The sequence below is a fragment of the Danio rerio genome, chromosome 24, assembly GCF_052040795.2.
Source record: "Danio rerio strain M-AB ecotype USA chromosome 24, GRCz13ab, whole genome shotgun sequence".
NCBI classification, from domain to species: Eukaryota; Metazoa; Chordata; class Actinopteri; order Cypriniformes; family Danionidae; genus Danio; species Danio rerio.
Genome location: NC_141044.1, coordinates 14,372,501 through 14,397,378, shown reverse-complemented (window position 1 = coordinate 14,397,378; position 24,878 = coordinate 14,372,501). Strand labels below are relative to the sequence as shown.

At 40.3% G+C, this 24,878-nt stretch overlaps 2 protein-coding genes across 3 annotated transcripts in view; one reads left to right on the top strand and one right to left on the bottom strand.

Annotated features, from left to right (window-relative positions):
• Positions 1 to 18,908, bottom strand: part of rec8b (REC8 meiotic recombination protein b) — a 50,664-nt gene extending 31,756 nt beyond the window's left edge. The window contains exons 1-5 of one of the 2 annotated variants that reach the window (XM_087308881.1): positions 18,476 to 18,908; positions 18,063 to 18,131; positions 17,781 to 17,923; positions 10,174 to 10,249; positions 9,897 to 10,014 (exon numbers count right to left, since the gene is read on the bottom strand). In XM_087308881.1, coding sequence (XP_087165007.1) covers positions 9,897 to 10,014; positions 10,174 to 10,249; positions 17,781 to 17,923; positions 18,063 to 18,131; positions 18,476 to 18,531 — 462 coding nt within the window. In that variant the 5' untranslated portion in view covers positions 18,532 to 18,908. The remainder of the gene's footprint in view (positions 1 to 9,896; positions 10,015 to 10,173; positions 10,250 to 17,780; positions 17,924 to 18,062; positions 18,132 to 18,475) is intronic. The other variant, NM_001040378.1, reaches the window with a different exon arrangement.
• Positions 18,909 to 19,295: 387 nt separating this feature from the next.
• Positions 19,296 to 24,878, top strand: part of pdcd6 (programmed cell death 6) — a 55,404-nt gene continuing 49,821 nt past the window's right edge. Inside the window, 2 exon segments of the mRNA NM_200950.1 lie at positions 19,296 to 19,450; positions 22,495 to 22,556. Coding sequence (NP_957244.1) covers positions 19,368 to 19,450; positions 22,495 to 22,556 — 145 coding nt within the window. The 5' untranslated portion in view covers positions 19,296 to 19,367.

Below are 24,878 nucleotides of genomic sequence, written 5' to 3'. Positions count from 1 at the left end.
AGATAAATTCTGTCATCATTTACACACTAGTTTTCAACCTTAATACGTTTCTGTCTTCTGTTAAAAACTAAAGAAAATATTTTGAAAAATGTTGGAAACCTGTGACCATTGACTTCTATAGTATTTCTTTTCCTACAATGTAATTCAGTAGTTACAGGTTTTCAGATTCATAATTTCAGATTTTCAGATTCAGGTTTTCATTCTTCAAAATATCTTCGTTTGTGTTCAACAGAAAAAAGAAAATCATAAAGGATTGGAACCACTTGAGGGAGAGTAAGTAGTAAGTACACTTTTAAAAACAAACAAATACTTAAAATGGCTGACCTGTTTAATGTTAAAGGGGATCTGTTTTGCAAAAATCGTTTTTAAACAGTGTTTAAACACATTTGTGTGGAAGCGATATCTGAATATAATTAGACTTAAATAGTAAACATTTATTAATTAAATTTTTATAATCACACTTTATGACAACATTCTGTAGTAACACTTTGATTGACATTTACCCTTTGTACATGTCATCAGAGTAAAGTAAAAAAGTAAAAGTCTGGACAATTAGTGACAATCTCTCCGTCATTAGCATATGAAGTTAGTCTTGGTTTTGAATCTGCCACTATGCTGACATATAGGCATTTGTAGCATAATCTCATTTGAATGTAAAGGTTCAAGAAACCCTTGAGTACTTTCTTGGAAATTTTTGAGAACAGATTTGTGTGTCTTGAACATCAATAAAGACAACATTAGTACCTGTCAGCTTTAATTGTGGATAAAACTGAATAATTTTGACAATACTAATTGTCAGCTAATTTCATCTTTCGGTTTTAAAATCATTATTGTGGCGGGATCAAAGTCCAGTAATTATGTGTCGGTTTCCTATTAATACTCATAGACTGAATTTTCTTATCCTAAGAGTAGGGTTGGGTATCGTTTGGTTTTTATTCGATACCGGTGCTAAATCGATACTTTTAAAACGATATCGGTGCCAAAATGGTGCCTGAACCGACTTTTTAGCCACAAATTGATGGTGGATGACTCTTCAAAAATATTTTATTTGACAAAATATTTTAAAAAATCATTTTAATAGAACATTTTAATTACAGTTTAAAGTAAACATTCATATTGTTCTACATTCATTCAATTCATATTGTATTACATTAATACATTTCCTTTGATCATTTGTTGGTTAGCATGAATTTAAGATTTGCATTATGTAATTACATTAGCTTACTATTAACCTGTGGGGGGTTGGGCAGAGCACATTTTAACATATACATCACAAAATACTTAAAACATTATTCGAAGTCCTTTGTTTTTATGCATCATTCTGCAGTCTTCATAAACAAGATAATTAAATAACTTAAACTCAAAATAATCTTCCTTGTTCACTTATTTGACAAGTAACGTTATACTGGTGTAGGAGAACACGTTTCTAACATTCAAGTACATCAAGGCACATTGCTGCACCTGTAAACTTTAACAGGCCTACAGTTGAAGTCAATTTATTTTGCCCTCCCATTTATTTAAAATAATGTTTCTGAAAACGTTTACAGTGTTTCCTAAAAAATAATTATTCTGGAGTCATAATAAGTCTTATTTCTTATTGTTTATTTCATGAATAAAAGACGTTTTTAATTAAAAAAATAAAAAATAAGGTCAGTATTATTAGCCTCCTTAAGAAATATTTACAGTATATTTTTAATTTACACAACAAATCAGTTACAAAATAATTTGACTACTTATTTTAACTTTCGTAGTTATCTGATTAATTCTAAATTACACTTTAATCTGAATAAAATACTATATAATTCTTAAAGAGACTTTGAATATAACTGTCTTGCAAAATAACTATTAAAATGTTCTGCACTGACTGTCAGCATGGGGAAGATAAAACAGTGGATATTAGAAATTAGTTAAACTAATATGTTTAAAAATGTGCTGTAAATACATCACGTGTTAAAGATGGAAATCAAAAATGAATCAAGGCAAAACTAAACGAGTTGAATATGACTTACATGACTTACTGAGCGTGACTGAAAACTGCATTTCATCAATGTCTTATACTGTTTTTTAGTAGCTTGCCGACTGTAAATTCAAGACTTAATTTCCTAACTATAACTATGTACACTATATTTCTGATTAAAAATGGTCTCTGCATAGCCAAGGACTTCCTATATTAAGTGTTAAAATCGCTATTGAAAACAGAAGTCTGATATCATCAACGGTCAACTTCGTCAACTTCTGACGAATGCAGGGAACTGATCCGCGCAGAACCTTCACAAAGATAGCAAGTGCCGCGAACACAGAGGGAGCGTGCATAAGCGAGTGCATACCGGTTACCAAGGTACCGGTGCTATAATGGCACCGGGTTTCGGTACTCAACCCTACCTAAGAGAAGTCCCTGCTTCTTAATTAATCAACGTGCTTTCCGAAGACAGACCTGCCAAGCTGTGAGACTGTGGCTGCGCACAGCACGCAATATTTAGCCGTTCAAAAAGGGTCATATTTGTCATATTTGTTTTCATGTTCCATGGGGTTTGTTGCATAGTTTTCCCTGCAATGCTGTCTGGGCCGATACAGCAAAGGTGTTTGTGTGCAGCATTGGAGAATGGCGGACTTTGTCTTTTATCAGTTGAGTTCGTTACCATTCAGACACAACGCCTATATCCGTGCTGTTTAAAATCTTCCAGATTACCGGCAGGGCTAATGGTTGGAATAGATAGGGAAAGAGATCTGCTGTAGTGCTGTCCACTGTGTCTGCATTCAGACCCGGGGATTCAGCAGGGGAGAAGTCCTTATTTATAATGTTTATATAAACATGATTATCTTTACAATATAAACAATTGTGGTTCCCCTTCGGTTGGGGAACTTCAGTGCCATAGAGTGGATTGATTGAATCCACGAAATGGGAGGATTCGGTTCAGAAGCCGCTTGTCTGAAAGAGTATTGAACGGGCCAATGAATGCAATGAATTGGTAAGCCAATTATCCCAGCATATAAGCACACCTGGAGCGAGCAGACGCCATCCTTTTCGCTTCAGAGACTTTCTGATCGAGTCGATGAGGGTTCCTCCTGCTGTGACCAGCGATTCTGAGTGAACGAGAGCATTCTCCCGGTCCAGAGTGTGTACACGCAGCGGCAGACGGTCGAGCTGGGTTTCTCCCTTGCCTGGCGTTCTTTGGGTCCGGTCCTCCAGAGCGGTGCGTATAAAGTTGCAAACTTCACAGAAAGAGCAACACAGTCGTGCAGCATGTCCTTTTCAGGACGGCGCTCCGACTGTGCATTTCTGGATGCGGTTGTTTCCTGTCCTCGGATGATGGGCACGAGCACTGCGTTGCATGTCTGGGGGGTCCAGCATGTTAATGCACTGCTCGCGGGCAGTTCATGTCGTCATTGCGATGCCATGACTGTTGCGCAGTAAAGATCGCGGCTAGCCTTTGCAAAAGGGCGAACCACCCCAGTTGTCCCCTGCTCTGCAGCGGGCACTCGGGCAGATCTGAGGGTTTCAGCGAGAGATAATCCGTCGCCCACGGGCCCGCGGACCTCCCGCTCCTCTAAGCGCTCCATCCAAGCTTCGGGCGGGGGAAGCGATCCGTCTAACAGATGGTAGCCCTTACGCCCGATGACACCGGAGACCAGACGTCCACCGCGGCATCGGAGGGTGGGCTTTCATTGTCCGATGATGATCCAGACCCACTCGCCCCCTTCGGGCTGGTGAGCGCTGTCACTACGGATCCTGAAACGGACATGTTAGCCGTGCTTTCCCGGGCTGCTTCGGCCGTGGGTTGGAGATGGTTTATCCCCCAGCTCCGCGGCCGGACCGACTAGAGGGGCGTTCCCTTCTTCCCGGAGGTGCACAGTAGGCTCACGCGGTCTTTTAAAGCACTTTTTTCTGCTCGTGCTGCGTGTCCCTCCACCCTAACCACTTTTGACGGTGGAACAGCCAGGGGGTATGTGGCGATTCCTCAGGTTGAGTGCGCGATGGCGGTAAATCCGCGCGGCGCCTCTTCTTGGCGGGGTCCGCCTCGTCTCCCATCCAAAGCCTGTAAGTTATCTACCTTATCTACCTCCTAGAGCTTACATAGCTGCCCTGGGACAGGCCATCTGGAGAAGAGGGAACTTGCTCTTTCCCCGCTGGAGGGCGGGGCCCCATTTCCAACGGCACTTTTTACTGCCATGAAAACATTATGAAAGGGCACTTTTCACTTCCCCAGATGTGACAGCCCGAAATCTGCCAGTCTGGGACGCTATGCTTTCTAGCTTGCAGATTCGGTGCGTCTCGCCAGTGGCTCACGAGCGCTGGGAGGACGGTCTCCTTTCTCCCACCCCTCGAGCCTCCCCTCCGGAGCTCGGGTTCGGAGTGAGAGCAAATATCTCACCTCCAGCTTTTCCGTGGGACCCGCGAGCTTCCCGGATCAGCACACCCACTCCGCGCTGCCCCACTGCTGGTACGTCAGCGATTGTAGCGATGAGTCCATTAGCGAGAGCTCTGCCTGCCTGGTTAGCGCGGGCCAGCTCTTCGCGGTGGCTCATACGCACAATCAGACTCGGCTATGCGATTCAGTTCGCGAAACGGCCTCCCAAGTCGCGGGTGTGTATTCACCAGGGTCAGCCCCCTGTCCGCCCCTGTCTTGTGAGAGGAGATTGCTGTCCTCCTGGCGAAGGATGCAATCGAGCCGCTCCCTCCAGCCGAGATGGAGAGCGGGTTTTACAGCCCACACTTCATCGTGCCCAAAAAGAGTGGTGGGTCACGGCCAATCCTAGATCTGCGCGTTTTGAACCGCTGCCTGCACAAGCTGCCGTTCAGAATGCTCACGCAGAAGCGCATCCTCCGGTGCGTTCATCCTCTGGGTTGGTCTGCAGCATTAGACCTGATGGACGCGTATTTCCATGTCTCCACTCTTCCTCGCCACCGTCAGTTTCTGCGGTTTGCGTTTGAAGGTCGAGCTTGGCAATACAAAGCACTCCCCTTCGGGCTCTCTCTGTCTCCGCGGGTCCTCACCAAGCCCGCGGAGGGTGCCTCAGCGCCCCTTCGGCTCGCGGGCATCTGCATACTCGATTTCTTTACGACTGGCTGATTTTTGCCCTCTCTCGGAGCAATTGATTATGCACAGAGACAAAGTGCTCTGGCACTTCCACCTGTGGGGGTTTCAGGTCAACCGAGAAAAGAGCAAACTCGCCCCCGTGCAGAGGATCTCTTCTCTCGGGCTGGAGCTGGACTCGGTCACCATGGCAGCGCGCCTCTCCGGAGAGCGCGCTCAGCTGATGCTGTACTGTCTGAGAGAGCTCGACAGTAAAATAGTGGTCCCACTGAAACTATTTCAGAGGCTCCTGGGGCATATGGCATCCGCAGCCGCTTCATGCCGCTCGGATTATTCTATATGAGACCACTTCAGCACTGGCTTCACGATCGAGTCCCCAGACGCGCATGGCACGCGCGCGCACACCGAGTCTCTGTTACTGCGCTGTGTCGCCGCGCCCTCAGCCCTTGGAGCGACCCCTCGTTCCTACAGGCCTGGGTGTCTCTAGAACAGGTGTCCAGTCTTGTTGTCGTTTCAGCAGACGCTTCCAACACGGGCTGGGGGGCTGTGCGTTGCGGGCATGCGGCTGCAAACCTGTCGAAAGGTACCCAGTTGCATTGGCATATCGCCTGGAGCTGTTGGCAGTGTTCCTCGCTCTCCACCGTTTTTTTCCGGTGCTGGAGCGGCAACACGTGCTGGTCAGGACGGACAGTACGGCGGCTGTGGCGTATATCAGCCGTATGGGGGGTATGCGCTCTCGCCGCATGTCTCAGCTCGCCCGCCGTCTGCTCCTCTGGAGTCATCCGTGGCTGAAATCGCTGCACGCCATTCATATTCAGGCAAGCTCAACCGTGCAGCCGATGCGCTCTCACGGCAGCCTTGCGTCCTGGAGAATGGAGACTCCACCCCGAGTCTGTTCAGCTGATATGGGCGCCATTCGGGGAAGCCCAGATCGATCTGTTGCTTCCCCTGAGATCGCTCATTGCCAGTTGTTCTTTCCCTGACCGAGTGCTCTCGGCACGGATGCACTGGCTTACAGCTGGCCTCGGGGCATGCGCAAATACGCGTTTCCCCCAGTGAGCCTGCTCACGCAGTTACTGTGCAAGGTCAGGGAGGACGAGGAACAGGTTGCTGGTTGCGCCCCTCTGGCTCAACCGGACCTGGATGTCAGAGCTCTCCCTCGCGATAGCCCTCCCCTGGCAGTCCCTTCGAGAGAGCACCTACTCTCTCAGGGACAGGGCACCACCTGGCACCCTCGCCGATCTTTGGAGATTTTTAGATGCGAGGAAGACCTCCGATTGCGGTGGCTAATACCGTCACTCGGGCTAGAGCCCCCTCCCCGAGCGCGCCTATGCCCTGACGTGGAGTCTATTCACTGAATGGTGTGTCTCTCGCTGAGAAGACCCCCGTAATTTGCCAGATCAGCGTTGTGCTTTCTTTACGCCGAGAGAAGTTGGAGAGCAGGCTGTCGCCCTCCACACTCAAGGTTACGTGGCTGCCATCTCCGCTCTCATAACGCGGTGGCTGGCAGCACCGTGGGAAAGCATAACCTCATCATCCGGTTCCTCAGGGGCGCTAAGCGAATTAATCCACCCCGCCCCCTCTCATGCCCTCTTAGGATCTCGCCCTCGCTACACAAGCCGCGTCAGATCCCTTCGATCCTCGACTCAGTATCTTTCTGTCCCTGAAGACAGCTCTGCTGGTCGCGTTGATATCGATTAGAGGGTCGGGGACCCGGAGGCATTTTTCGGTCAGTGACTCGTGCCTGTAATTGGGCTGGCTTTCTCTCACGTCCTGAGACCCCGCCCGCGATATGTGCCCAAGGTTCCTACCACTCCATTTTAATACGAGGTAGTGAGCCTGCAAGCGCTGCCCTCGGAGGAGGCAGACCCAGCCCTTCTTTATTGTCCAGTTCGCGTTTTGCGTATTATCCGGACCGCACTCAGAGTTTAGATCATCTGAGCAGCTCTTCGTCTGTTATAGCGGTCGGCAGCAGGGAAGTGCCGTACCGAAATAAGTTCCCACTAGATTGTGGATGCCTTTCTTTCACTATCAGAGCCGAGATGAGCCGCGTCCCCCGAGAGCGCGTGCGCACTCCACTCGGAGCTTCGCATCCTCTCGAGCACGCGCACGCGGCGCCCCTCTAACAGACATCTGTAGAGCTGCGGGCTGGGTGACACCCAACACATTTGCAAGGTTTTACAATCTGCGAGTGGAGCCGGTTTCTTCAAGGGTATTAGGTAACCCTTGGTGATTGAGGAAACAATTCGGTAGGGTGTTGAAACACGCTTGCTGCGCCATTTTCCCTAACACGGAGATACGTGCGCCTTTTTATCTGTCAGTAAAGTTCCCCATCAGGTGAGCCCTGCAGATTCCTCCGTGGCCCCCAGCACTGACTCAGCGGAGGAGTCACTTGCTGGCCCACTACGTTGTAGGTCTGCCCGCTGGTCAGCCCGCGTTTTGGGTAAAGGTGCCTGCTATGCGTGATCCCCACTAGGCGATCCCATATGCTTATTCCACCACGGTTAAGTCCCCCCCCTGGGCGGACCCATGTCTTCCCTCCCCGCTAACCACGCTTTTGCTATGAGTACTCCCCCTTTTTAGGGCTAGTCCATATGTAAATTCTGCCATCTTTCCCCCCTTGGGTAACGGATGGCCTCCGCAGCGTCCTCCCTATCGGGATTGCACGCTTCCCAACGTACTGTCGTATTTTCCTAGAATTATCTAGATGCTCACGACTTCCCAAAAATATATCTAAATCCGTAAAACTTCTGTTGAAGTAGGATAAATTAGGGCCAGGGACACGTTGGAGGACCGAGCCTCCCATGATGTGGGTGCGTCACGCTTGCTTGACAATCCCCTCATCGGGGGCGTTGGTAGGGTGCAGTCATTATGGCGCTTTCCATACTTCTCCCATTTCGTGGATTCAATCAATCCACTCTATGGCACTGAAGTTCCCCAACCGAAGGGGAACGTTCGAGGTTACAGAAGTAACCCTTCGTTCCCCGAGGAGGGGAACGGAAGTGCCATACTCCGTCGCCATAATGACTGTCCCTTAGCTGTTTGAAAGTCTCTTCAGCTTAAAAGGATGGCGTCTGCTCGCTCCAGGTGTGCTTATATGCTGGGATAATTGGCAATGAAGTACACTTGTGCAAGCTTACGCTGCCAATTCATTGCATTCATTGGCCCGTTCAATACTCTTTCAGACAAGCGGCTTCTGAACCGAATCCTCCCATTTCGTGGATTCAATCAATCCACTCTATGGTACTTCCGTTCCCCTCCTCGGGGAACGAAGGGTTACTTCTGTAACCTTGAACGTTATCTGTGCATTTTAAGCAATAATTGGCATAATTAGGATCAAAGCTTAAAAGAGTTTCAAAAAGTTACAAACATTATTTGTGGGGTATTTTGAACTGAAACCTCACATATACACTCTAGAGACTTATTTTATATCTTGTAAAAATGAGAATAATGAGTCCCCTTTAAAGGGCCATGACACCCCCCACTTTCGGTTAAAGTCTACTTCAGATTTTTTTCAAAAGATGCATGATTAATGGGCGTGGAGCTCCGCGAGCATCGGGCAGGAGTGGGCGTGGCCAGCAGGGGAGAAGGGGAGCGAATAACTGTTGTTGACAGTTAGCTCACAAACTGAGACACAAACCGTGAGGAGACGCATGAGTTTATAGTTCACAAAGTTAAAATGCAAAGAAATAAACAGTAATTTAATGCCCTGCAACATTTGTTATTCGTAATTTCATATACACATTACCACAATTTATATCATTATAAAGATAAGTGTGTTTATGTAAACACTATAACTAAATGAGGATTCTCCCTCGATCCCCGTGTCTAAATTATAGATCTTGAATGCAGACTCAGTGCAGCAGGTCTCCTGACGTGCCTATTTTAACCATTAGCCCTGCTGGTAACATAGAGGATTTAGTCAAACACAGCAGCACGGCGATGTGTCTGAATGTGAACGAACTCCTGATAAAAGTCAACGTCCGCCATTCTTCAATTCTCGCACTGCTCACCCGACAAAAATGCAAGCATCACACACACAGCTTTGCTGTATGATCGGCCCTGACAGGATCGCGGGAAAAAAACATGCAACAAACCCCGTGGATCATGGAAACAAACACATACGAGCCTTCATGAACGGCCGTTGGTCTGTGTCTCACTGCTTGCTTGAAACTGGCAGGTCTGCCTTCGGAAAGCACGTGTTCTCATGAATAATTAAGCTGCCGGCTCTTCTCATAGGATAAGAAAACTCCGCTATGAATAATAATGAGAAACCGACGCGTCATCATTGCACTTGCAGTTCTGCGCTAAGTCGCCGATTTTGATCCCGCCCCAAAAATCATTTTAAACTCGCAAGCTGAAATTAGCTGACAAAAGCTCAAAATTATCCAGTTTACCCCACAATTAAAGCTGACAGGTGCTAACATTGTCTTAACTGATGCTCAACACACACAAATCTGTTAATATAAAAAAAAGTTCTCCAGGGTGTCCTGAACCTTTAACAGAATACAACATAAGTTGCAAATCTTTTACATTTGCTGAAATCCTATTATAGGGCATAACAGACAAGCTAAAAAATAGGATTGATCATCTGATTTAAAAAACTGAATGTGCTTGAATGCAAAAGAAACAGACAGCACGAGACAATATACTCAAAAATCTCTCTGCAGAAAAAATAACCCTGCCTAAGGCACTGAGTGAGCTAACCCTTTAAACTCACTTTTATGAACTCCACAGTGATGGAAGTTTTTTCTCATGTTGCTATGCGGTTGCTAGGGGGTATTTATGATATTCTGGTCTCTAAATATGGTACTAATGCATAATTCATAAAGACTGTATGTATATTCTTTAGTTCATCACCTGAGAGGACAAGCAAGGACTAGGAACACAATCAACTCCCATCACTCCAAAAAATGGCTCCAGTGCCCATTCTGCCTCCTCCAGCTGGAACAGGGAGTCAGGGACATTCAGCACCAACCTAGGAGGAAACACAAGCCCAGAACAGTTTCTCAAGGCAAATCCTAGCAACAGCGGTGATGTAAGAAACTGTCATGAGTGTGTAAGAACAATATGAACGTCTGTGTCAGAATGAATTACATTAGTGACACAACATGACAGTGACGACCTTGAATCTGACCTATCATTGTCTGGCATGTCAATGTTCAAGTGTCTCTTTGAGCGAAGCAGTCGCTCGATGGTCTGCTGGACCTCCTCTGTGGGGAAATAAAACAGAAAATTCATTCATTTTCTTGTCGGCTTAGTTCCTTTATTAATCTGGGTTTGCCACAGCAGAATTAACCACCAACTTGTCCAGCAAGTTTTTTTTACACAGCGGATGCCCTTCCAGCCGCAACCCATCTCTGGGAAACATTCACAAACACTCATTCACACAGATTCATACACTACGGACAATTTAGCTTACCCAATTCACCTGTACCGCATGTCTTTGAACTGTGGGGGAAACCGGGGCTCTCGGAGGAAACCCTAGCGAACGCAGGGAGAACATGCAAACTCCACACAGAAACGCTAACTAAGCTGAGGATCGAACCAGCAACCTTCTTGCTGTGAGGCAACAGCACTACCTACTGCGCCACTGCTTCGCCCACAGAAAATTAAGTCTATTTTAATATAATATAACGACAATGTTATGGAATAATACACCTGCATTCATGTGTAAAAAGGAAAAATTATTTAGGGCGACGCAGTGGTACAGTAGGTAGTGCTGTTGCCTTACAGCAAGAAGGTCGCTGGTTTGAGCCTAATTACGATCCTAATTATGCCACAGCATTTCTGTGTGGAGTTTGCATGTTCTCCCTGCGTTCGCGTGGATTTCCTCCAGGTGCTCCAGTTTCCCCCACAGTCCAAAGACATGCGGTACAGGTGATTTAGTAAGGGTAAATTGTTCGTAGTGTATGAGTGTGAATGGATGTTTTCCAGAGATGGGTTGCAGCTGGAAGGGCATCTGCTGTGTAAAACATATGCTGGATTAGTTGGCGATTCCACTGTGGCAACCCCAGATTATTAAAGGGACTAAGCCGAAAAGAAAATAAATGAATTAATGAATGAATGAATAACAAATTGTTTATTACCTTCATTTCTACTTATGTAGATGTTTTTGTTTATAATATACAACAAGGTTTCTGTTAATTTTATACTTCTTTTAATCATAATTTAATTTACATTACCATTTACACCCTTTCTTGACCATTTACATGAGGAATGCACCATCTTTGAAATTAAAATTCTGAGCTGAAACTGAAAAATTTGAAATCTTGGCTTAAAATCAAAACTGGAAATGTTTTTTAATAATTATTCATTTATACATTCATTTTTCGGCTTAGACTCTTTATTCATCAGAGGTCGCCACGGAGACATGAATCACAAACTTATCCAGCATATGTTCTACACAGCAGATGCCTTTCCAGCTGCAACTCAGTACTGGGAAACATCCATACCCACATATTCACACACATACACTATGGACAATTTAGTTTATTCAAATCACCTATACCGCATGTCTTTAGACTGTGCATTCAAATAAGTGATGCAACAACACAATTCTTGTAATTTCTTTGGCCAATTTTTAAAAAGTTTTTTTATATTCAGTCCACTTAAATTTGTAAACCATTAAGCTAAATTAAGTTGTGTTGATCCACCTGGTTAAGTGATTTGTAGTTCCCAGCATGCTTTGTGTGGGATTGAATTAAGAGAGGGAAATGTTGACAATAAAAAGTAATCTTAGGTGTTTAAAGTTAATAGAAAGACTTGTTGAGTTGAATCTTCACTTTAGTTTGAAGATTTAGAAGAGTTTCATGTAATGTTTTGAGTTTTGATATTACCACCTTGCATAAGCACCCATGCTTTGGGTGTTGGCAGCTTAATTAGCAAAAATTCAGTTTGTTGCTCTGCTCAGTGAGCAATAACAGTCCTAAAATTAGATCTTGATATAGATTAGGCTCAATCAACTGTATATGTACATCATATGTTTAATATGGCTCTTTTAGCTCATTTAGGATATCTTCAAATAAGACTAAGAGACTTTGAAATGTATGACATAATAAATATACATACAAATCTATTTAAACTGTTATTTGATAAAACTCAATTGCATTTAATTGTGTAAATAGTTTTTTTAGTTAGTGCTAAACAATCTTATTGGATAGAAATTCTTGAAAATGTTTTTAAAAAATAACTGAAATTAACCCAATAATTAAAATAACTTTAAATTAACACAAGTCAATAAAACAGGGGTCACCAACCAGGTAGCCCGCGAGGATCACATATGTTGCCCGCAGGCCTGTTCTAAAAATAGCTCACCATAGCGCCACTTACCAGTAAGCTCCATCTAATATAGAAGTAATCATTTAAAAAATGTTAATATTTGCAGAGATATATAAAAATAAAGTGTTGCACATTGAAACATTAAATACAGGGTATTTCCTACCCTGTTAAATCATTGTTGAAATTTGTTATTTGAGAAGTGTTTATCAAACTGGTAACCCTCCACATTGATCGGTACCCAAGAAGTAGCTCTCAGTTTCATCTCAGTTTTCATTGATTGCGACACAATAAAATTGAATAGAAAATTAGCAATGTTCATACAAAAAAGTTTGCAGTGGTGGCCAAAAATTTTTAGAATCATATTGAAGTGGTTTGAGTTGTTTTTTTTTATTTTTTTTATTGGCCTTTACAATTATGCTTTATAAACCAAAGATAAGAGCAATCAAGAGGAGATTTGGTTAACTTTCCTTATTAAAAACAAAAACAAACTAGGCCTACTGTTAAAATTTACACAATCCTGTTCCCTCACATAAAAAGCCAAATTACTTGTTTAATCATTGTCAGGTATGGGAGAACATTAGTTTAGGAAATAGTGACACAGTAGATATGCACCTGTAATTGCTGCAAAAGTGAATAAAAACAATATGACTCACTTCCATCTGTTGTTCTGCTTAGAGCACCCATCTGCATGCTTAATGAACATTATGAAATTAAATCAGAAGACAAACAGAGGTCAATATTTTCAAATGTTTCAATTGTTTATTAAGGTTTTTTTTTGCCACCACTGTATTTATAATAGTTTCCAATAGATGTTTATTCAGGTATGCAACAGAATCAGATTGGAACATTATTTATTTATTTTATATATTTATCAGGGGTCACCACAGCAGAATGAACCACCAACTTATCCAGCACATGTTTTACACAGTGGATGCCGTTCCAGCTGCAACCCAAAACTGAGAAACACCCATACAGTTTCAGATTCACACACATACACTACTGCCAATTTAATTCACCTATAGTCTTTGGACTTTTGGGGAAACTGGAGCACCCAGAGGAAACTCACATGAACATGGGGAGAACATGCAAAACTCCACACAGAAATGCCAACTGTCCCAGCCGGGACTCGAACAAGTCACCTTCTTGCTGTAAGACGACAGTGCTAACCACCATACTGCCCCTAATTATAATATATATAATTTTACCAGTGTTGCCATGTCACAGTAGCACTATTGTAAGCAGCAGGCACAAGTACACATAGATATATAGATAAATATATGCATAGATGTGTATACGGAAACATGAGCTGAATATCCATAAAGCAGAATATTACACCCCACAGCGATGATGACGAAAAGGAGTGTGAAACCTACATGCTGAATTAATTTGCTGAAATCCTGAAAATTTATTGTACAATTGTACTGCTCTATTTCTAAAAACAGTTGGTAACACTTTAAAATGAGGAAAAAATTTATTAATACTTAAGATTTATTAAACTTTTTAGAACTAAGATTTTATCCTCAATAACCCACTAAATACTGCTACTGGTAGCATGATTATACTGGTAATTATTGGAATAGATATAAAGCAGTTAACATTCAAAGTGAATAAAAAATGTTTTTCAAAATTATCCTAGGACAAGAATAGGTGTTGTTCAATAGTTTTAGGACAACTTTGATAGAAAGTGATAATCCACTTCAAATGTTGACTACCGTATTTAAGTAGAAGATAAAGAGATCATATGGTTTCGCAGAATAAGGTCTTAATACAGTATATGCTTCATAAGTGCTAATAAACAACCAATTTGCTAGTAATATTAATGCCAGTAAGCAGCTAGTTAATAGTGAATATGGGTTTTCTAATCTAAAATGTAACCAGACTTTCATATCCAGATGAATTCTGTAGTGATTGAGTAACTTTTGTGCAATGGTAAATTTTAAACCCTGTTGTTTTTTGGGGTGGGATGCTAATGAATACCAAGCAGGTGTTCAAATGCAAATTATGCGTTAACATTTTCATTTTAATGTACCTCGTGGTTTCTTCCGTGTTTGTAAAGCTCAGTTTTCATAAAAGGTTTTTAGTTGACAGGTATGGAAGCTTAAGTATGTGTGGTGTAAAATATTATTTTCCACATTTCACTTCAAGGTCATGTCATATTTATATTTGTTATATTTAATGTAGTAATGCTTGTAAATTAAACACATCTATAGATTAAGTTGTTTTCTTTGAGATGCTGCACTGAAGAGAGAACATCAGTTTACACATCTGTCATCATCTCATTGTTCTGCTGAGATCGCCATGTCATTTTGATGAATGCTTTTAATCTCAACTTACTTAAATTGTTTTACTGATTAACAGTTGCTTATTGGCTGCAGGCTAATCTCTAAATGCACTCAATACAGTGTTTTATAGCGAGACTACCAAGAGAAGCTTGCATGACAGCATTAATCTGTTCCTGAGTGCCAGTGTTGGCAGCTTTCCTAAACTGTAATAACAAAAGAAGCCAAATCTTTATTCTGCTTAGAAAAAATGCTGATCAATATAAGATGATGTAGTGTGCTATATGAATATACACTCTTGTCTTTTATGGACAGGTTAAGGCAAACACAGTGTTTAGGACCAGAGGAGACCACTGACCACAAGTATTAAGTGTAATTAATAGAATAGAAGAATAATAAGCCTAGATAGGCCATAATTGCATGTATGTTTTGCATTGCTCTGTTTTGGTCAACCATTTTTTTTTTAAAAAAGAAGCATGCCTTATTTAATGTGTAGTGTAGATCAGATTTTGGTCATATTTTCAGATATTTCTGCAGAGCTGCTGTATAGCTGACAAATTATACAACACTGATACTGTTGAAGCGACTCTGAAACAAAGTCGCTTTTATATAAATATATAAATACGAGTGACTTGAAATAAAGAGATAGTTCACTCAAAAATGAATATTCTGTCATAATTTACTCTGCATCCACTTGTTCCAAACCTGTCTGAGTTTCTCTCTTTTGTTGAACGCAAGACAATATTTTGAAGAATGTTGTAAAGCAGGATCCGTTGACTATTTTTGTTTATACTATTGATGTCAGTGCCTGCTCACTTACAACATGATTCTGAATGTCATATTTTGTGTCCAACAAAAAATAAATAATTCATAAAAGTTTAGAACCACTTGAGTAAATGGTGAGTAAACTACAATTTTTGGGTCAACTATTCCTTTAAATATATACTTTTATTTAAAAAAGTATTGTCTCTTAACATGGCTGCACTGTGACACAATGAGTAGCACGATCGCCTCACAGCAAGAAGGTCGCTGGTTCGAGCCTCGGCTAGGTCACTTGGCGTTTCTGTGTGGAGTTTGCATGTTCTCCCTGTGTTTGCGTGGGTTTTCTCTGAGTGCTCTGGTTTCCCCACAGCCCAAAGTCATGCGCTATAGGTTAATTTGGTAAAATAAAATAGTCTGTAGTGTATGCTTGTGAATGAGTGTGTATGGATGTTTCCCAGTCACAAGTTGCAGCTGGAAGAGCATCTGCTGTGTAAAAAATATGCTGGATAAGTTGGCGTTTACAAATTTTGTTGTTGTAGGCTGTAAGACAACCTCTATTAGAGATTGGATTTTGGTTGCCATACCTGACGAATAAATGTCAGTATTTGATGTAAATATGACCTTGATTTAAAGGGCCATGAAACCCCCTCGTTTCACCAGGGTGTTTTCACACCTCTACTTTGGAAAAAGTCAGAAAAGTGGGCGTGTCCAGCTCTGTTTAGGGGGAGTGTCGGAGGAACTAAAGTGGGAGGGTGTGGGAGTGTCTATTTGGCCGCGCTGAAAACACAAGTCAAAAACACACAACCACAGCGGACAAAGTGACTGTGTTTACATGGACATCTGTAGTCGAATTATTTGCCAGATTATTAAATGGTGGACTTTAACTGCAGTTTGGCTCTTTCATTCAGGGAATTCATTCATGTCCCTCCCGACAAACGAGATATTTGATTCGAGGAACTGCTCTAAGCGTGTATTTTTCATGCAATGTTTGATACCGCACGGCGAATGAGAGAAAAAAACTCAGCATTTCCCGGAAACTTAGATGCACACGGCAGGTAGCGTCAGAAAGCCGCGTGTGTTATTCCGGTCAAAAAATCCAACACGAGGTTATAGTTTGGTTGTAACTGTTAGTGCTAACTTGTTTACACTCGTTGCAATAGTTTGTTTGATACGAATAAAATACGAACTGAATAAACAAAGGTCGCTCACTTACCAAATCTGTAGAGACAGGACAATCACCAGCAACTAGAGCCGCGTCTTTATTACGAGGAGACTAAATCGAATCTGGATCTCAGCGTTTGCAGATGAGAACAGCTCTCAGGTAAACAATGTTCCTCCTTAGACACGTAATTACTGTTGTCGCGCGTCGCGTACACTGTAATCCACACGTGACTCCAGCTGAGCTCTCACAGAGAGAAAATGAAAACAAAACTTAACTGCAGCAAACTATAAAAGCAACACTTCACGCTTGTTTTGCCAACACAACGTGGCGTCTCTGCCATCTACACTCTGACAGTAATGAATATTAATGAAGTTGCACAATAGAGCGCGCTGATTGGTTTGAACCAAGCCTTACTCATGCATTAATGCATCACACTGTAAGACGTAATAAGACTCACTCTGGCACAGACGCCCAGTCTGCACGCTGGAATACAGGCTATTATGTCATGGCCATGACGCAGCTTCAAAAATTCGTTTCAAATCGGTAGTTCGAACTTGCTTGAAATAACGCAAAAACAACCAATTTACACTTTTTAGTGAAATAGAGGTGTCCTAATAGTGTTTTTAGCAGTGTGGGACACATATATGACTGTCAACAGCTCAAAAAATTTGTTTTGGTGTTTCGTGACCCTTTAAGATCTTGGCTAGACTTTAGTCTAGATTTGCCTTTAGTCACTTTTCAACACAACCTAAAGTCAACAAATTATCAACGTCATTTAATGTTGTTATTGGATGTCTGGTGACCCAAATCTAACCTAATATTAACATCTTATGACATTGTGTGTCTGCTGAGTTTTGACCTTATTGACTTCGTTTTTTTCTACTTTTCATTATGTGCATTTTCCAAAGTTTATTGTTACATTAAGGAAAGGAAAGAAATGTATAAAAGGTGCATAAATGGTGACATAATTTATATATTAGAGAATATATTAAGAATCTTGGGTGACACGGTGGCTAACCCCTGATAAATAAAGAGACTAAGCGGAAGGAAAATGAATGAATGAATGAATCCTTTAGAAATTATTGTAATTTCCTGTAGATGGACTAAAGTGAACATCTTTTTAAAGGTAATGTTGTTCATTTATCATGCTTTGATCAGTTTGGGTTGGATTGATGAGTGCTGTGCTGAAAATAAATGTTAAGTAGGCTATAGCATGACTATATAGTCAGCGCTTCAACAATAATAAACTATCTCTCTCACCCAGCAGAAAAGCACACTGGCGATGGTAGACAATGATTACACCATACTGAAGCTGAGAAGACAGGTAAAGAGAAAAACGGGGCCGGGGAAGACTGGGATGGACTGGAGGAACCTGGACCATCACATAATCCACAATGTCCTCACTATAATATAACGTTACACACAATATACTGATTAGCATTTTAAAATCACAGCAAGATAACCTGAAAATAATAGCTTCATACATCATCATTCAGGTTGATATGGTAGCAGTTTCAATGGTAAAATAAAGATTTATCTGACCATGTTCTTCTGACGTTGACCTTTAGATAATCTCTTCTGGAAATCCTGATGCCTTTAGTAGCAGCCAACCTGAAAACAAAACAAACAACCAAATTTCAACAAACAAACACTCACCGGATGTTTTTGCGTTGTTTTCAATATTCTGTTAAAGTGTAACTTAGGTTTAATATAACTTATTTATTCGTTTTTTGCTTATATATTTTAAAGAGCATCAGCTGATTTCATTTATGAAGTTCACCAGTCGTCCAAAACTTTAACGTTAAGTTAACGTTAGTTAATTTTACCTCAGATTGGTTAGCAAGTAGATAGCATCAATTTTATTTATTTATTTATGGATCAGTCTTCAAACCAATTCTTTGTATAATAATACTGTTATTATTATCATAACTTTTATGCTAACGTCAGGTACATACCAGATAGTTGAGAAGCAACCGGTGTGGCGTTGAAGCACGTTAGGATAATAAAACATTTTACCTCAGAGAGTTACACTAACGTCAATCTAAACACAATCGATATCTCATTAAAAATCTAATCTGATAACTTTGGTCACACTAGTCCTGCCAAAATTACCGGGAGATAATGCGAATTTCCTCAGGCTAGCGCTAAATCAATACAGTTTTTCACAAGATAACGTTAGTTCTGTAAGGAATGATTGACAGGCGACACGGCTGCGTCTCAAAGCATAGAACGCTGCCTTTATAGATAGCACATTTGCGCGCTTGAAGTCTAAAACGCTGCCTAGGTAAACAATTCAATAGGTTTTGACACACATCCGATAGTCCAAATAACTGTTCATAATGTTGTTATATTTTTGCTACTTGTTTAAAAACAATCTGTTTTGCAAACGCATATTTCATAGTTTCACAAAGGTGACACAATGACAAATTGTTTATGTGACATTTTATTTTCAGTAAATTATGCCACTCTACAGTCGCTATCATATTTATCACTTTGGCCTTGAATGTCCTTCTTTGTGGGGAAAAATCCGGTGGAAATCTGTCAGTCTGAAGCAAAAACAAATATTTCATTTAGAAACAGTTCATATTTTCCATTAGTCAGACGATTGGCCCCGCCCATTTAGCGCAAACACTCCGCGCTGGCATTAGACGAGCCAATCAAATCAGCGGAAAGTCCCCGGGAGAGTTCTAAGGGGGCGTTAGCGTGTGACGTCCTCTAATTTTTAATGGGAAGTGGGGAGTTTGACGCCACGCCTCTGCGTGAAGAATTTTTAGAGTCAGATTTAAGCAAGTTGAATCTCGCTGCTCATAGAGCATATCCGAGCGTTTACAGGAGCAAGCCGTGGACATGGCATATCATAACCAGTACAGACCGCCTCATTATAACAGCGCGCCGCCGGATCAGGGCTTTTTATGGAATATATTTCAGAGGTGAGTGAGAGCACGACCACCGATTCCGCATTTGAAAGCCTGTCGATTTGACAAGCGTAGCAGGAAAGAGCCTGTCCTTGCAAGTCACGTACAAGTAGATACGAAATTAATTGTTAAACTCCAGTAGACGTTTATAGACTGTAATATTTCGAAGTTACTTCCGACGTTTTTCCATTGCTTGTCATGTCAAAGCAGACTCTTCTGTCTTTAGCTTTCGTTTTTCATAGTCAAATCATGCAGTTATTTTTTTCTTTTATTATAGAATAACACGAACACGCTTTTCCATAGTTTGTGGCAGCTTTGAACCCCATACAATCTTCCTGTAACGTTATACACGCGCACGCATATAAAAGAGCGAGAGTGAGTTGGTTTGGTTTAACTAACTTGCTTGCCTCTATAGTAATGAATTATGTAATACTGCAGAGGATTGAGTCTTTCAAGGGCCCTTCACACGAGACTTTCTTCTTCTAGTCGCGCTTTTTTGTTTTTTCGTCATATGTACATACCGTGTATCTGCTGACTATTTTGACAGTGTTATATTTTACAAGATGACTTTTCAAGTTTAAAGTAACCCGGTTAAAATTTATTTTTAACTAAGTAACGAGAACTGACCACTATTATCATTGGAGTAGTGAAATCACTGATATGAATATGATATGAATTAGGGCTCAAACAGATTCAACAATGTCAGTGTCACTTGGCTACATTCCTGTTAAAATAATGTTCTCAGTATCAAAATGAAAGGATCGTCCCTTGGTCATATGACTTGTGAATGTCTCGTGAGTCACCAGTGTTTATCTGTCATATATACCATGCGAGTCAGATTTGTTCATTATTTAAGAGTTTCCATGACAATATTAAACTGAAAGGTCATATTTTGGCAGTATATTAAGTTTAAGGGTCATATATACAAGTTTTATTTAGTTTTGCAAGGGCGGTCATCTTTTAGAATTCACATGTACTGCCAAAAAAAAAGATTATACTTTCCCTACGAAAACTGACCATAGTTTTACTCTCCTAAACATAAAGCTAAAATCAAAACCAAACTTTTTTGTAGTTAAACGATGGTAACCACAAGTTGATAATGTTTTTTTTTTCTTTTGTCACTTACCATAGTTTTACCACTGTATTTCTAATTGTGGTGAACCTATAGGTATATAAAAGGGTAATCAATACATAGACACACACAACACGTTGCACTTTATTTATTTTAAAAACATGGTTACTATCAAAACCATGGTTAATTTTCATAAGGATTCTGTGATAATGATATGTTTTAAAATATGTTTTTAAAAAGAGCTATCTGTCTATACATGGTTAAATTTTCATTATAGCAAAACCTCAGTTGAATTCCTTAAGTATTATGTAAGGAACTGTAATGATATGTTTACAAAAACAGCTATCCATCTATACAGTATATTTATTAAGTATACACATAAAGACCCAATTTATAGGCCTACTATGGATAATTACAAAAATATGGTTCTTATTACTGTAACAAAAATATTTAGTTTTATTACTGTATACCACATATCTACAATTTATAACATTCTGTTATATATAGGTTTTTATTTTTAATTGACTTTTTAAAAAATATATTTATTTATTTATTTTATTTCACTCACTCACTCACTCACTCACTCACTCACTCACTCACTTGCTGTCCTTTGGCTTAGTCCCTGATGTATCAGGGGTCGCCACAGTGGAATGAACCATCAACTACTCTGGCATGTCATATGTTTTATGTGGCAGATGCACTTTATTTTATTACAAAGGTGTTCTTTCAATGTTTCTCCTTAGTATTTTCTTAGTAATTTCTCGGGCTCTTGGTGGTATGGTTTTTCAGTGTGATCACTTTCATACAATTACTTAAACAGTATTTGCCAAAGGCACTGTTTCTAATTTCTGAGAAAGTGGAATGAATATAGACATAGATAGTATTTTTCCCACTTTACTTTTAGGAAAAGTGATTAATGACCCACATGTTCCTGATCATAGCTTCCTTGAATGGAAGCTCTGGCTTAGTTCAGCTTGTAAATAAAATCAAATGATTCTCAAACCACTTCTTATCCATTTTTACTCATACATGAAGTGTAACTGAAGTTGACGGTTGTTTCAGAATTCCTTGTGAAAAAGAGTCACAAGTTCAAATATTGCCCAGTTAGGCAGGATCTTGTTGGATAAACAAGCCAACAAGACATTCCTTTCACAGTTTACTTTGGTTAATGGTTTAGGTGTCCAAATCATTGAGGAGGCCTCTCTCTAGCCTGTCACTTTTTTGTTTTTCTATGTTTTTTCTCCAGCTGCCTAGAAATACTGGTGTTTTGTTAGAATGCTAATGCTTACTGCTAATGCTAACAAATATTGCTTTGTGCTTGTTTCACAGTATCGTAGTTCTGGATTTTGTAAAAATCCCTTATTACTGTTATCTTTATTACAAAACACAACCAATAATACTTGCTACTTCCACACGGAACACTATTCTTTTAAATTGCCTTTTAAAAGGCCTGTAATGGAAATGTGTCCTCTTTCTGATTTATGGCATATGTGTAATGGAAAAGACACTCCCAACAGCAGAAATAGTCCACTCGCTCTGTGTGAGACAAGACTTTCCCCACTTTTTTTTAGTCATTGCTGACATGCCTAGGCTGAAATGAATCATAAAAATATTAGCATGTGGTTGCATCTTCAAAACATCAATGAATGATTATATGAGGAAATGAAAGGACAAATCAAATGGCTTTACAAGAAACTCTTTTGTAATGTCCCAAATGTAAACTCAAAAGACAAAAAGCGTTTTAAAATGTCATTTTTTCTTTGGTATATTGTTGTATGTTTGAAGCCTAGACTCGGAGATCTAGAAAAGTTATCTAAGCTTTTACTTTCAGTTTCATTTGACCATGCTGACATCCTGTTTCCGATGTTTGTCCCATTACAGTAAGAGTCTCTTCATGTATTTCAATCACTATGAAGCAAACACGTTTCGAACATGAATTACAGTATTTTGGCTAGTAAATGATCAATGCTTTTTCTGTTTTCTCCAGGGTTGATAAAGACAGGAGCGGGGCAATATCAGACACAGAGCTTCAGCAGGCATTATCAAATGGTATGTTTGTTTATTCACTTATATTTGCTTTTTTCTTACTTTTTGTTTTTTATTTATCATTTAACAAAATTAGCAATGGTCTTCAAGAGTTAATATGGTGTTGAATTCATTTTAGATAATATCAGACTTTTTCCAGGGATTTTCAAGGCAGTAAAACATGTTTGTTGTGCACACAGTAAGATTTTCCTACTACAGTTGTCTGATGGTTTCGTCAACAATGGTTATTAGCAGTATGATGTAGAACACTTTATGTTTTTTTCACTACAAAGGGGTTTTATGTGAGTTATTTTGTATGATGTTGTTCTCATTGATGCAGTAACCATCATTCATTTTAGATTGATTTGTGCATATAAAGCAATGTGAGATTTGTACCTTTTGTGTTTTAAATACGTAAACCCAAAGTCACCAAAATGTACCTTACTTATGAAAATGTGCCTCAACCAAGTACTCCTCCAACTTTTGTGCTTCATGAGCATATGGCCTTGCAGTAGAAGTGGGTCAGAGTTTTTTTCTCAAGCTGTTATTTCCTCCTGAGCAGTAAGGTTGATGTAGTACTTGTCTCAATGAGGTGCAGAATTAGCAGGGAAGTCTGTTATCATTCTTGAGAGCTGTCTATGTGAGTTTGAAATGAACGATCCAATGATCTCTGCATGATCCTGTCACTTCTGCTGCAGTGCGATGCTGTGTTGTAGTACATAAACCATTGTTGCACTCAGGGATGGGCAGTATTTTTGATACACAAACTTCAAATACAAAATAATAGTGGTCTGTAATTTGGTTTTGGGAAGATTTTGTATCAAAATACTAGCTATTGGGTTGTATTGTATTAAAAATACTGTAAAATATTTTGTAAGAAGTTTGCATGATGACATCATAAAAATGTGTCTAAATGTTTGCTTTCTCAGTTATTTGTCTAGGCTTAAAATCAGAACAGAAAATTGATTTGATTGAATTGAAGGTGGCTAATACCTGGAGTATGGAAGGAAATTAAGCATAGCATATAATCCTACAGTGGTGATACCTACAGTACTTCACTGGCTGTTTAAAATGCCATTAATATAGTTAATGAAGAGGTAAGATGTATGCCTAAAGATGTAAAAATGGGACAATATATTGTATTAAAAATAATAATAATAATAGTACAGCATTTTAGTCTATTCAGAATAGCCAGAAAGCCGGCAGCTAGCTGTGTTGCTGTCGCGTGGACTCAAATGACAGTGGTAAAAACACATGCTGAATCAAGTTTTTTAAAATCCTGAATCGATATTGAGTTACTTTTGCAGGCTGAAGGAAGGATGACTCTATGGCTGAAGTATTTCTTTTAGACAGGTAATGTTTTGTTTTAAAATTATTTTAGTCTTGCTGATGTAGATTGTGTTGTGTTACGAATGGGTTATATGCAAATAAGTGTTGTTCAGTCACTAAAATATTCCGGTGAAGATTGATGTGACTATTTTCAGTTTCATAAGAGACCTTTGACAACATTGATAATGTAGATTTTATTAACAAAACATCAGTAAATAGCACTATTCCGCCTAGAATGCTTTACTGAGGTGAAGTTTTCACATCACATCGATTCATTTCTGAACAATGACAAGCTGTGAGGTGCTCCCGATATTGTTTACCATGCCTCTCCTAAATATTTGGTCTGAAATAGCATGTAAGTATAGCTTAGTATTAAGTGTAATTTCCGCATTCCACCAGCCAACCACTAAGCATACAGTCGCTTTTAGACAAAGCGCATGAGAGTGAGACCAGCGATCCTTGCGCGCATGAAATAATACACATTATGACAAGTTTTGCTTGTTAACTACAACTGAAGGTGAAAACCTACTAGATATAATACAGTTTTTCATTCGTAATTGACATGATCTAGTTGGTTATCTACGATCATCTTTAAGGTGCACGTTTGTGATTTCTGGAGACATGGCTCTAGTCAGCAGGGGTGGGACTGAGTTTCAAAGATATTATGCTAACCGATTAGCATTTTGGCAGATAACCTACTGCACCCTTAAGAGGTTGAATAATCATTTTACAGATATTATGTAAATTTTAACTGCCACACAATGGGTTAAAACATAATCAACAGATATAGTAGTATGTTCCGACTCATTATCTGCATTAAACGGGACTTTCTGTATGACATTTGTACAAAAATTATACTAAATAAATAAGAAACACAAGTAAAACATTTTATAGATATCTACTCATGTACAGTAGGAGTAGAGGTGAACAAGGTGGCAGAGTATCTGCTAAAACATGGTCAGAGAAAATCTGTTGCTATCAAACATTGTTTATGCCACAGTGTCAGTTTAATTATGA